Source organism: Alligator mississippiensis, chromosome 3 (assembly GCF_030867095.1).
Source record: "Alligator mississippiensis isolate rAllMis1 chromosome 3, rAllMis1, whole genome shotgun sequence".
Classification (NCBI taxonomy): Eukaryota; Metazoa; Chordata; order Crocodylia; family Alligatoridae; genus Alligator; species Alligator mississippiensis.
In genome coordinates this window covers 238237889-238251071 of record NC_081826.1, presented here as the reverse complement: position 1 = coordinate 238251071, position 13183 = coordinate 238237889, and the positions used below count along the sequence as shown (strand labels likewise).

The window sequence follows — 13183 nt, the reverse complement described above, 5'->3', positions numbered from 1 at the left end:
GAGTTATAATGCCTCCTCAGAAGTGAATTATTTAGCCAAGAGGGCAATAGGGTCTGTTTCATGGGTTCCCCCCACCCCTAAGGAAGCCAAGTAACTACCAGTCTGTCCTCTCCTCTGCTGGGGAAGGGGGCAGGCTGTCGCTGATCAGTTGGAAGCTGCTGAAAAATAGCACCTACCAAAGATAGTCACCCTGCTGGAGGGGCAGCAGGGGCAAGGAGAACCAGTGCTTGGGATCTTGTAGAGGCAGCAGGGATCCTTTACCTCACCCCTTCCCCAACCCACCTGACCCCTGCCCTTTAAGATGGGGTGGGGAGTGGAGACTGTGGGATGCTGGGAGTCCTAGAACTCCTGTAGCACCATGTGTAACCCTATAGGCATCACATGTAATGCTGCAAAATTGAAATGTTCCTCTTCAAAAGGAGTGGTACCTTTTCCATCATGATAGTGCTACAAACAGATTGAATGTAGTGCTGCAAATGTTAATGCCTGTCCATGGCTATCAAGAGCTCCAAAATCTTAAAATTTGCTTTTGTATAATGAACTGCAGTAAGCACTAGAGTAACGCTCAGGATTTGGTGGTTGTTGTTTTGGTTTTTTGTTGGTTTTTTTTTTTTTTTTTTGGTCTGTATAAAAGTAGTTCTTCCAAGAAGTTCCATTTATCACGTCTTCTGACTCAAGTAATTGGGTACAAAAAGGGCAGGTGCATGAGGACTGAGGCAGGAACTGGTTTGGAGGAATTCTTCAAGGATCCCAGGTGTTAAAGGATTTTGGAGAAGTTCCAGAAGAGGAAGTAATTTGTTACTAGACTAAGACTTCAGGTTGAGTGCTGACACAGGGCAATATAGAAAGCAGAAAACAAAGCTCTCCATTTACCCATGAATTCACATTAATATGATACCTTGTTTAGGTGTATTTTTCATCACAATAAAGGCTGAGAAGGCAGTAGCTCTTTTTTATAGGGTTGAAATACTGAAGTGAAGATAAAATAACTGAAAACCACAGAGCTCCTTTATTTGCAATGGTATTTTGGTACCATGAACTTTTACCTTATTATTTAACAAGGCAAAGACCTTCTCAAGCCTGACATGTAGAGCCAAATCCTAGGAGATGTTGTTTTTCCTTACTAATGTTGAAGTTTAAGGGGGTTTGGGGATGTTTGCATCTTGCAGACTTTGGCCTAAAATAAATTTGTCTCATGAGGACTTTTGTGCCCTGTCTGTTCCTGGTTATTTTGGAGGTAGAGCTGACATTAAAAAAAAGTTGAGGTATGACTCTTTATGTAAATTGTTCCTAAAAGCTTTTCAGGTAGTTGGAATATTTTGCATATTAACCCACTTCATCCCTCTCAGTAGTGTTACATCTAGTGACAATAAAAATTTCAGTGTTACATGGAAGATTAATGTATAATCTTCTAATTGTGAATGTTTTCCATAACTGATTAATTTTCACTGGCGAGATCTGAATCGCGACTCTTGTCCTTGAATTTTGCAAATAAATTCCATGCAAAACTGTGAAACAAGACAGAGGGGATGAAGGAGCAAAGGTCTTATGAACAAAATACTAGGCTGGGAATTAAATGCTATAGGTTCCATTCCTGTCATTGTGACAGATTTTTGGTGTGGATTTGGCTAAATTACTTACTGTTACTAGTTGGCATGCTACAATGCAAAAAGAGAATAAGGATACATTTCTACTTTCCAAAGAAAATTTGAAGATAAAAATTCATTGATGTCTGCGAACCCCTCGAATCCTGAGGTGACTGGGAGCATAGAATAGATTCCTTTAACTTATGATGGATGGTGTTCAAATGCCAGTAACGTGTTAAAGCAGTGTTAAAAACGTAAATAACTGAGACCACCAAGAAATAGAAAATCTGATTACCTTCAATGCATCTTTCATTAATTTTGTATAGTATGGCTGTAAAATATATATATTTTTTCTTTTACAGTTATCTGTGGCATATTCCTCTTACTTACATGACTAGCAACCGTGACCTCACTTTTCTTTTTCCTACTGTATATTTACTGAACCAAAAGTCAGGTAAGTGTTTTGGAGCCTCTCTTGTAAATTTATGTAGTGCACACAGGCTAACTTCCTTTTGTAAATTATCAGTCTTTTGTCTGCACACTCTTGAGTAGGTCTTGAAGTGAAGGGTGTACAGTACAGTGGCAAAGGAAATAACAGCTGTGGGTAAAAAATAACAGCATATCAGCAATATTTTTGTAAGTGGAGCAAATTAAACTTTTTATAAATGAATGAGGTTATAGTCAGCTATCAATTGGTAGTATCAAACATTGTTGCATTAAAATGTTAGTGCCTGTACTACAGAGTGTACCGGTGTATGGTAACGATTTCAGGAAAAATTTTGTCTCTGCCGTGACTGACACAAATGGCTGGGAGCAAAGCATACACCTGGATGTTTTTCCCCAGCCTGACAGGCTGTAGAGTGTTCTTTACAGAGTCAGTCCTGAGAAATTTAGCCACCTCACATAGCTGTGGGTGTGAGGAAACATTTTTTTTCCCTTCTCAGGTATTATTTGTTTTATACCTTAAAATAATCCATTCTGGAACTTGAATTTATTTTGATCTTTTTCCTGTGGTTGCTATTTTGAATCTCTTGAGACTAATCTGTACTATGTCGTACAGTGGTAGTATTGTACCAGAAACATTCGGCTACCTTACCATTGACTTCATTGGCATCAAGGTATCTTCACTGACTTATTCTTTATGGTTTGAGGATCTAGCTCATTCTTCAAAATACTTTTAATCTTGCTCTCATTATTGGTCCATACTTCATTGATATGTTATGTGCAATATCTCTCCCACCTCATTATTTTGAAAGAAGCCTTCCAAAATTAAAGGTGAATGCTTAGTGCAAGTCTGAAACCTTTAGAGTTACCTTAAAATAGCATATGTACATCCCCATAAAATAATTTTTTCCAACTCTTAAAAGTATAGTAGCTTAATGAAGTAGGGGGGTTTTGTTTTGTTTTAACAATGGCGTTATCCAGTTCTACTGAGCTGTTTCTGGATCTTTGTCATTTGACATGATGGTTAAAAAGTTGATTGCTACCTGGCAAATTGAAAAACCAAGTTAATTTTATGCATCTGCACCTTGCTTCATCACAGTTATTAGTCAAGGACCATATTTACTCTAATCCAAGGCAGATTTTTTTCTCTCCATTTAACATGAGGTGATGGGGGTGGCAGCAGGCACCAGGAAGTGCATATGCTATACTGTAATGGCTTTAATATTCTAAAAAGCACAATCCAAGTTTAACAAGGCACCCAGAATTTAAAATCGACACGTGGATGCACTGAGTCTGTACATTGCAGATCCATGCTATCTCTGTGCTGTGAAACTGTGTGTCATCCATGTTCTGTCTATATTTGCATGTTATAGAAGGTTTGTTTTTTGTTTGTTTGTTTGGGTTTTTTTGCTGAAGGGAGTTGTGGGTGAAATGGAGCCAGTAGATTACTATTACAATGATCGCTTTGTAACTGGGAGCTGTGGGGATTGTTATAGCCCTGAAAAATGGGCCATAGTAATTCTATGGCCAGTGCTCATGGGTGAGGGTATTTTTTTCGTCTTAGCAGAACTCTCGGGTTGCAGCCCACTTGTTTAGTGTCAGAATCTGGCATTTCAGGCATTTAATAACATAAATTATCCTGGAAGTTTTGTTTTTTTTAATCTTGTATCTAAAATGTATGCTATTTTTGTTTGGGAAATGGAGCATTAGCATGGTAACTTCATGTGTAATTTCTTGAGTTCCTCACTACTCTTATACAGTAGAACATGTAAATTATTTTACAGTAGAACATGTGCTTTACATGACCATGATTTAGTTGTTATAATCTGAAACTAAGTTTCTGAATCTATTTCTTTTAAACAGTTCTGATAAAGGTAGAAGGTATCTGGTTTGCCTTAATGTTCCTTTTACTGTAAGGGTGGTTCTTATCAGAAACTACTTGTGGAAGCTGTACAGTACTTCAGTAACAGCAGAGCCAGTGATCTCTCGAATAGTATCTGCAGCTGGATTAAAGGGCTATAACTCTGTTACTACCATATTTATGCAAAACCAAGGTGAATTTAGGTTTTTACCCCAATAATTTGATTCTATACATGGAAAATTAAAAATTAATTATACATTTCCGTGTATAGGTCTAATCTAATTATTGGAAGGCCATCTTAAATTAGTTGCTTTCCACTCCTCATTACTGTGGTGGGGGAGACGGTAGGGGGGTAGAATGGTTGCGGGGGATAGGGAGGCAGTAGAAGGGAAGATGTTGGGAGTGCAGTCAGTAGAGCGGGGATAAGGTAACCTGCCCCCTGCTGCCATGGTGTGCCCCCAGAGTTGGGAGCCCTATCAGCTTGTGAGGCTCCCAGCTGTGGGAGCATATGGTGCACCCCACACAGCTGGAAGCCCAGATCAGCTGACAGAGCTCCTAGCCATGGACCGCCTGGCTACATGTTCAGTTAATGGTGTGATAGGAATCAGCCACCAAGTTATTACATTTTTCTTGATGAATAACTTTGTGGCTTATTCCTTGTTTTATGATGCCACTAATTACTTTAATGTGTGCCTGGGTTAAAACTTAAGATGTGATTAAATGGTTAATCACATCTTAAGTGTAATGTGTGACAGGGGTCTAGGTTTCAGAAGTTTGCATGTTGTAACTGAATCCATTCTTGACATTGTAGCGAAGAGGCTAAACTTGCCCTACATTACCTAATTGGTTATGTTCTTTGTTCAGATAATCCTCTGGGAGTGCCAGGGTATAATTAGTGGCAAGTTGTGGCCCTGTTAAGTCTAGCAGACAAAGTAGTGAAGGTGGGAGAAAAGTATAATTCTGACCTGAATATCACTTCTCTTACCAAGCAAATTCCCATGATACAACACACTGACTGTGTTTTTGCAGTTGGGAGGAGAATTGAGAGAATGGAAAGTTGGGAATTGAGAAGAGAATTGACTTCTTGGACAACCTGGATCCAGATCATTTACTGCTCTAGAGAGATGGAATTAGAAAACGGGTTTTGGAGAATATCAGTTTAACATAATATCTGTTTTTGTCTTTCAATTAGCTACAATTGAACTGTCGGAAGAGGTTGAATGGGTGAAGTTCAATGTGGACATGAGTGGCTACTACATAGTGCACTATGCTGAAGAGGACTGGCAGATTCTGATTGACCTGCTGCAAAGAGATCACACCGCTCTCAGGCCAAAAGACCGAGCCAATCTGATCAACAATATCTTCAGCCTTGCAGGGTAGTGCTTTGTACTAGGCAGCAGTTGATTTGATTTTTGGTTTTGTGGTGCTGGGGGGTTGCTTTTTTGTTTTAGGTTAGGTCAAGTCAAAGACTAATTATATTTAAGTACACTGGAAAAAAATTCTTTAAAGATATATAAGTTCAACTGCCACTAATAACTCTTTATATATCTGTTTCACTGGAGTTTGAATGAAAACATGTCAGATATTGGTCTCCATTCATTTCATGCTGGTGTCTGTCCCTTTTGTATTGCAAAGGACACCAGTAGTTCCCTGGTTCTGAGGATAATATTTTCTTTCTTAGACATGTAGGACTGGAAGGGACATCAAGAGATCATCCAGTACAACCCTGTGCTCTGAGACCAAATCAATGCAAATTGGATATCTTAGATTGGATATCAGGAAAAACGTTGTTACTGTTAGAACAGAGAGGCAGTGGAATTAGACTGCCTAGGGAAGTTGTGGACCCTCCATCACTGGAGCTGTTCAAGCAGAGGTTAGACAGCCACTGGTTGGGGATGATCTAATCATAGCTGTTCCTATGTTCTACTGTGGGTATTTCCCATGCTTCTAGACTATGCTAGCTCATGCATGGGGCTGGGAGGGAATTCTGTTTCCTGTCAGCAGGGTTTTTTAAAGCCTTCCTCAGAGCACTGGGTGTTGGCTGTAGCCAAGGCTGGGAATTTTGACAGGGTTTTACGAGGGCTCCTGCTGGGACTGAAATGTGGAGGTTCCTGACAAGCATGTCTTGTCCTTCTGCTCAGGGTTGCACTGATTGCCATATTTGGGGAAGGAATTTTATCCCGTGGTCAGATTGGTACACACTGCAGGGGGCGGGGGCGTTGTCTTCCCTTGAAATGGGGGGGGGGCGTGGCCCTCTTCCTTGGGTCTCTTGAGCATATCCTCTTCCTTCTCTTCTTTGGCAATCCTTCAGAGTCTAGGATGATTGTCTTCCATGACTGTCTTATCTGTGTGTCCAAAGATGGCTGATGAGGCGTATCCAGGATTAATAGACTCTACTGCAGCTCAAATATATGTTTCTAAGGGGTGGGTGGCACTGAATTCTTGATTTGGTCCCTGACACTGTTTCTGTTGCTCCTGCTTTTTCATTTCCTGTTGTTGTTGTTGTTGTCGTTGTGTGGTTTCAAAGTACTGAGATCCTTGCAGCAGACTCTTCCTTCATTTGGTGTGGTCCTGGGCAATAGTCTCCCACAAATTGACATCAGTGTTGCATTTTTTTTAAGTTGACCTTGATGACGTCCCTGAAGGACTTTTTCAAATCTCTTGAGCATATACCTTGGCTGAACTGGGAGAATAAAACTTGCCTCAGGAGTCTGGAGTTGGACATTCGGATGACATGGCCAGCTCAATGAAGTTGATGTTGTATGATCTTCGCCTTAGTACTTGTGGTGTTTGTTTGCAGGAGGATGTTAATGTTGGTGCATCTGTCTTCCCAATGGATTTGGTGGATCTTCCACAGGCAGCATTGATAGTGCTTCTCTAACAACATTAGATATCTCCTGTATGTTTTCCATTTCTCAGTTCCATACAGAAAAGTAGAGATCATGACTGCTTGATAAACCATGAGCTTGGTTTTGCATCTGATGTTGCAATCTTTCAACACCTGTTTCTTCAAGCATCTAAAAGCTGCACTTACACATTTGAGGCGATGTTGGATTTCTCCGTCTGTCATTCTTCTGCCAGAGATGGCTTCCAAGATACGGAAAATAGCATTCTCCAGAGTCACCATGGATCTGGATTACTAGAGCTAGGGACTGTTCATTAGGAGCTTGTTGGTGGAGGACCTTAGTCTTCTGAATGTTAAGCATAAGTCCCATTTTCTTGTATGCCTTGGTAAAGAGGTCAGTGATTGCCTGAAGGTCTGCTTCCAAGTGAGCACATGCTACAGCATCATCAGCATCCTGGAGCTCAATGTTTAAGGTCAGGGTGCTCTTGGTTTTGGCTCAGAGTCAGCTGAGGTTAAACCAGTTTACCATCCATTCAGTAGTTTAGCTCCACTCTGGCTGGAACCTTGTTGGCAGTCAGATGTAGCATCACAGTAAGGAGTATTGAGAAGTGTTGGAGTGATGACTTGTGTGCCACCAGGGTGAAGCCCTGCGTGATAGAGCCATCTCCATATACAGTGAAGTACTGGCAGCTACATATGGCGGCAGGGAGTGGGGAAGGCAGCTGGCTCCATTGCATGGGACTTCGCCCTCGTAGTGCATGATTGCCAGTAGCTGCACATGCATCACCGGGAGCCCCGCCAGGAGCTGCACATGCACCACAGGGAGCTGGCCTGGCTGTGTTTCTTGCTGCCATGTGCATCTCTGGGTAGAACTGTATGCTGCAGGGCAGCAGCGCCTGCGTGAGCCATGAATGCCCTGGGCTCATCGCCTGCTTTTGCTGCCAGTGATGGGGGGTGGGTGGGGGGGAGTCTGTGTGAAAAAAGTCCCCACACTTCACACCCTCCTTTAACACCCCACAAACATCCACACTCTGCCCCAAAACACCCGCACACAAACACCCCTCACAACATACTCCACGCTCCCCCACACACAGCCACACCCTCTCACAAACCCTGCGCACACACCATACACACATAGCCACTGCCAGCCACACCCCCCCCCATAATATGCAAGAGCAAGGCTTTGTTTTTTAATTATTATGCAGTAATCTTTATATACACAACACAAACACAAATCATGACAAAAATATTTTTTGTAATAAAATTAAAATACGTTATAGTAGATGTTTGACTTTTAATATATGATTTTTTTTCTGGTTCAAAGGTGGCAACCCCCCCCTCCCCAGAGGAGTACTTCTGGGGGCAAGAGAGGGACTTCCAGTAGCAAAGTCAGGGGTTAGAGGCAGGACTTCTGGTCCCAAGATGGTGACCAGGGGGCCAGGGTACCTGTCAAGGGGTGGGGCTACCTTTGCAGCCCTTGACAGCTCACCCAAACTCATTAAGCAGCTCTCCAGCCTAAATAATTGTCCATCCTTGCCCTAAACTCACACTGAGATTCTGGGAGGGCTCTTCAGCAAGTGGAAGGAGACAGTTCAGGAGGGTTCTTGCAATGATCTTTCCTGTGGTGGACAGCAAGGCAATCCCTCTTTAGTGTCCACTGTCGGACTGTCTTCTTTCTTGATTATCCAGTCATGGCATCCCTGAGGTTGTCTGGAATTTCCTCATCATTCGAGATCCTTAAGATGGAGGGCATGAAGCTGTGATGTGAGCTCCTCTCCCCTGTGCTTGAAGATTTCCATGGGGATTCCATCCTCTCTAGATGCCTTGTTGTTCTTCATCTGCTTGATGGCTTTCCTCACCTCATCAAGGGTTGATTCCGAGATCATCTCTGACTTGCTGTTGTGGGATGGAGTTGAAAACACTTTCATCAACAACAGAATCTTGCTTGAGAAGGTTTTGAAAATACTCCTTCCAACAGGTACCAATGGTTCCTCTTTCCTTGATCAGGTCTCCTCTATTCTTAGGTCTCGAGGGGGTTGGTGCCTGAGTGTTTGGACCATAGATGGCTTTGGTGGTACTGAAGAAACCACACATATTGTAGATGTAAACAAGATGTTGAATCTCCTTAGTCTTGTCTTTCCACCATTTGTTCTTCTTATTGCAGGTCCTCTGGATCTCTGCCTTGGCTTATTAGAGATTCAGTTTCTTTTGCTTAGAGTTGGTGTCATTTTGCCAAGCACAAAAGGCCTTACACTTCCAGTTGATCAACTTTTGGATCTCCTGGGAATTTTCATTAAGCTAGTCTTGATGTTTGTTGGTAGAGAATCCAACTGTCTCTTCACAGGTGCTGATGACAGTGCCATTAAGGGCACTCCACATGCTGGTGACATTCTCCCATTGTTGTTGATTGGAATTCACCAGGTTTTCATTGAGGCATTTTTGCTTGGGTCCTTGAATACTTCTGTGTTGATCTTCTATTGGCTTTGCTTTTGCTGCAGCCATCGTTTGGGAGCCAGTTTGAATGACATAACTGAGTGGATGAGTCAGTGGTCAGTCCAGCAATCATCAGCTCATAACATAGCTTGGGTGATGCGGATGTCTTTGTAATCCCGAGCATGGACAATGACATAGTCAGTCAGGTGTGAATGCTTAAATTGTGGGTGTTGCCATGATGTCTTGTGCCTGTTTTTCTGGTGGAACAGGGTGTTGGTGATGGTGAGGCCATGTTCTGCACATTTGGTCAAAAGGAGGATACCGCTGGAGTTGACTTTTCCAACTCCTTCCTTGTCGATGGTTCCATTCCAGAGGTTAGAGTCCTTTCTGACTCTGGTGTTGAAATCACCGAGAAGAACAAGTCTGTCTCCCTCTGGAATGTTAGAAAGCACTTGGTCAAGGTTGGTGTAGAATTCTTCCTTGGTTTCATCGGCCATGTCAAGAGTTGGGACATGTACACTGATGACGCATATTGGCTCCCTGTCAGTTTAAGACAGAGTCATGAGGTGCCCATTAATTCTAATAGAGAACTCATTGACTTGGTTTATAAATTCAGTCTCAATGGCAAAACCAATTCTGTGAAGTTGGGGGTCTCATTGGTGTTTACCCTTCCAAAAGAAGGTATAGCTGCTTCCATGTTCTTCGAGCTGCCCATCTCCTGCTCACCAGGTCTTGCTCAGTGCAGCTACATTGATGTTGTGTCGCCTGAGTTCTCAGGCCATGATTGCAGTGCAGTGCAGTGCAGTGCTCTGGGCTTTCACTATTAGAGTTGTCCATGGGGTCCTGATGTTCCATGTCCTGAAAATGACTGTGTGTCTTCTCTGGTACTTTCAACTGCAATAAAGGTGATCCCACTGGATACGGTTATCCAGTCAGGAAGAAATACAGAACACTGTTTGAGATGGGCTAGGGCATCTTTTATAGTCCCCTCCCCATGTGGGGTGACCAGAGCAGATCCTGAAGAGGGCTGCTCAGTCAGTTACAGATGCCAAATCACATTCTTGTCTTTGTCCAAATGCCAGATGACTTCTTGTAACTGCCACTTTCATGCCAGTTTGTGACTAGGAACTTCCAGACCTCACAATCCTGCTCCCATCACCATTAGCTGGTTGTCAAAGGACTTGAGGAATGTGCTGGAAAAACTGTTTTCATGCCTGTGCATAACTTCTTTTATCGTGGAGAAACTGCTGCAGATCAGCTTCCACATGGCTTTTGATGGAACGGGATCTTGATTCAGTGGCAAGGAGACCAAGACAACTGGGGATCTCATTGCACTGCAGCCTTCATCTGCCTTTGCAACCGTTGAGATACTAACTTCTTCTGCCTGATCCATTGTTGAGAACTTGTAGACCCATGGCAGGGGGCTGGATAGGCTTATTATGACAGCCTGTACTCACAATGTCACAGCACCATCAAAGGATATGTGTGGCTTTTCAGGAGGGAAAGCATTGCCATTTGCTGTCCTTGTCATATTCTGGTGGTGCTACCACTGTTTGGTCGGTGATTGCTTATTCGTCAGAGCTACCCTTGCTTATTTCATAGCTAATCTTCCCAGAAGTTCATTCCACTATCCACCACCTGTGGACATGCTAAGTAGCAGTACAGCTCTGCCCCACAGTCTTGAGCATATATTAACAACCTTTACAGCAGCTGCTGTGGTCCCCCTGCTGTACCTGTAGCAGGTTAGGGTGTTAGTCTTGTGTATTGTCAGGCTTGACTGTAGTTTTGCAAAGAGGGTATACAAATCCACTGTCTAGGGTAGTTTGTATAGGGATGATCCTGCTTTAAGCAGGGGGGTGGATTAGATGACCTGTGGAGGTCCCTTCCAAGCCCACTTCTCTATGATTCTATGAATTTGTCTACCATATTTTTAAAAACATCCAGTGAGAGAGAATCCCCAACCTCCCAACCTAGCCTTACTTTGTATTCCTATTATGGAATGTGAAGTACTTGCCGCACGGGAGAGTTCTTTGCCTCCATCTTTTTGAGCAGGGACCAGGGCATCCCCCCCACTGGGATCCCCGACAGACCCAGGGGAGATGCTGCCAGGCCCAGGGTCAGTGAGAACCTAGTCAGGGAACTTCTGGTGGATCTAGACGTGTTCAAATCAGCAGGTCCTGACTATCTCCACCCCAGAGTGCTGAGGAAATTAGCAGAGGTCATTGTGGGACCCCTGGCACAGCTTTATGAGCACTCATGGTGCTCTGGAGAGGTGCCAGAGGACTGGAAGAGGGCCAATGTGGTCCCCATTTTCAAGAAAGGGAGGAAGGAGGACCCAGGAAACTACAGGCCTGTTAGTCTTACCTCGGTCCTGGGGAAACTCTTTGAGAAAACTATCCAGGAGCACATCTGCAAGGGGCCAGCAGGGGAGATCATGCTTAGGGGCAACCAACATGGGTTCATTTGAGGCAGGTCCTGTCAGACCAACTTGGTGGCCTTCTATGACCAGGTCACAAAAGCCTTGGATGCAGGTGCCGCAGTGGATGTAGCCTTTGTGGACTTTAGGAAGGCCTTCGACACTGTCTCTCACCCCATTCTCATTAAGAAATTAGGTGACGGTGGCGTCTATGCCTACACGATCAGATGGGTCACAAATTGACTGGAGGGCCGCACCCAGAGAGTGGTGGTGGATGACCCTTTTTTGACCTGGAGGCATGTGGGCAGTGGGATCTCCCAGGGCTCGGTCCTTGGGCCTGTACTGTTCAACATCTTCATCAGCGACTTGGATGAGGGGGTTAAAAGCACCTTGTTCAGATTCGCAGATGACACTAAGATGTGGGGAGAAGTGGGTACACTGGAGGAGAGGGACAGGATGCAACTAGATCTAGACAGGTTACAGGGGTGGGCGGATGAGAACAGGATAGGATTCAATACTGACAAGTGCAAGGTGCTGCACCTAGGGAGGAAGAACCAGAAGCTGGGGAATTCCCTTCTAGTCAGCACAGAGGCAGAAAAGGATCTTGGAGTCATTATTGATTCCAAAATGAACACGGGCCGCCAATGTGAGGATGCGGTCAGGAAGGCTAACCGCACCTTGTCATGCATCCACAGATGCATCACGAGCAGGTCCAAGGAGGTGATCCTCCCCCTCTATGCGACACTGGTCAGGCCACAGTTGGAGTACTGTGTCCAGTTCTGGGCACCGCACTTCAGAAGGGATGTGGACAGCATCGAGAGGGTCCAGAGGAGGGCCCACTCGCATGATCAGGGGGCAGCAAGGCAGGCCCTACGAGCAGAGGCTACAGGACCTGAACCTGTTCAGCCTCCACAAGAGAAGGCTGAGAGGGGATCTGGTGGCCATCTACAAACTGGCCAAGGGGGACCAGCAGGCTACGGGGGAGTCCCTGTTCCCCCGAGCACTACTGGGAGTAATGAGGAACAATGGCCATAAGTTGACCGAGAGGAGATTCAGGTTAGATATCAGGAGGCACTACTTCACAGTCAGGGTGGCTAGGATCTGGAACCAACTTCCAAGGGAAATGGTGGTGGCTTCTACTCTGGGGGTCTTCAGAAAGAGGCTAGATAATCACCTAGCCAGGGTTGTTTGACCCCAGCATTCTTTCCTGCCTATGGCAGGGGGTCGGACTTGATGATCTGCTCAGGTCCCTTCCGACCCTACAGACTATGAAACTATGAGAAATAAATTAGTTACCTCACATGTTAACGTTTTAATGGCTCGTGCTCTCTCTCTCTCTCTCTCTGTTGGCATCAAAGCTAGATTAAGTTGTATTGTTCTGGGTGGTCTTTCTGTCAGCTGCTTCCTTGATCAGAGTAATTCTGTTCAATAAAAATGTTTTCAGTTGTTGCCATGCTGCATCTTTTATTTTGTTCTGTCCACTAGTTGAAGACGTGCTTTTTACCACTGTTATCATATTTAAAATGACAAGAGCACTAAAACTTGTCTATAAAATGTAAAAACTATTTATATTTTATCTTTCACTTCTTCAGCTTACA

The 13183-nt window shown here is 44.0% G+C and overlaps 1 protein-coding gene across 2 annotated transcripts in view; it reads left to right on the top strand.

The window, feature by feature from the left end:
- The window catches only part of LNPEP (leucyl and cystinyl aminopeptidase), an 89806-nt gene that overhangs the window by 64087 nt on the left and 12536 nt on the right, over positions 1-13183 (top strand). For both annotated transcript variants that reach the window (XM_006261603.4, XM_059724996.1), the window contains exons 11-12: positions 1949-2040; positions 5084-5267. In XM_006261603.4, coding sequence (XP_006261665.2) covers positions 1949-2040; positions 5084-5267 — 276 coding nt within the window. The remainder of the gene's footprint in view (positions 1-1948; positions 2041-5083; positions 5268-13183) is intronic.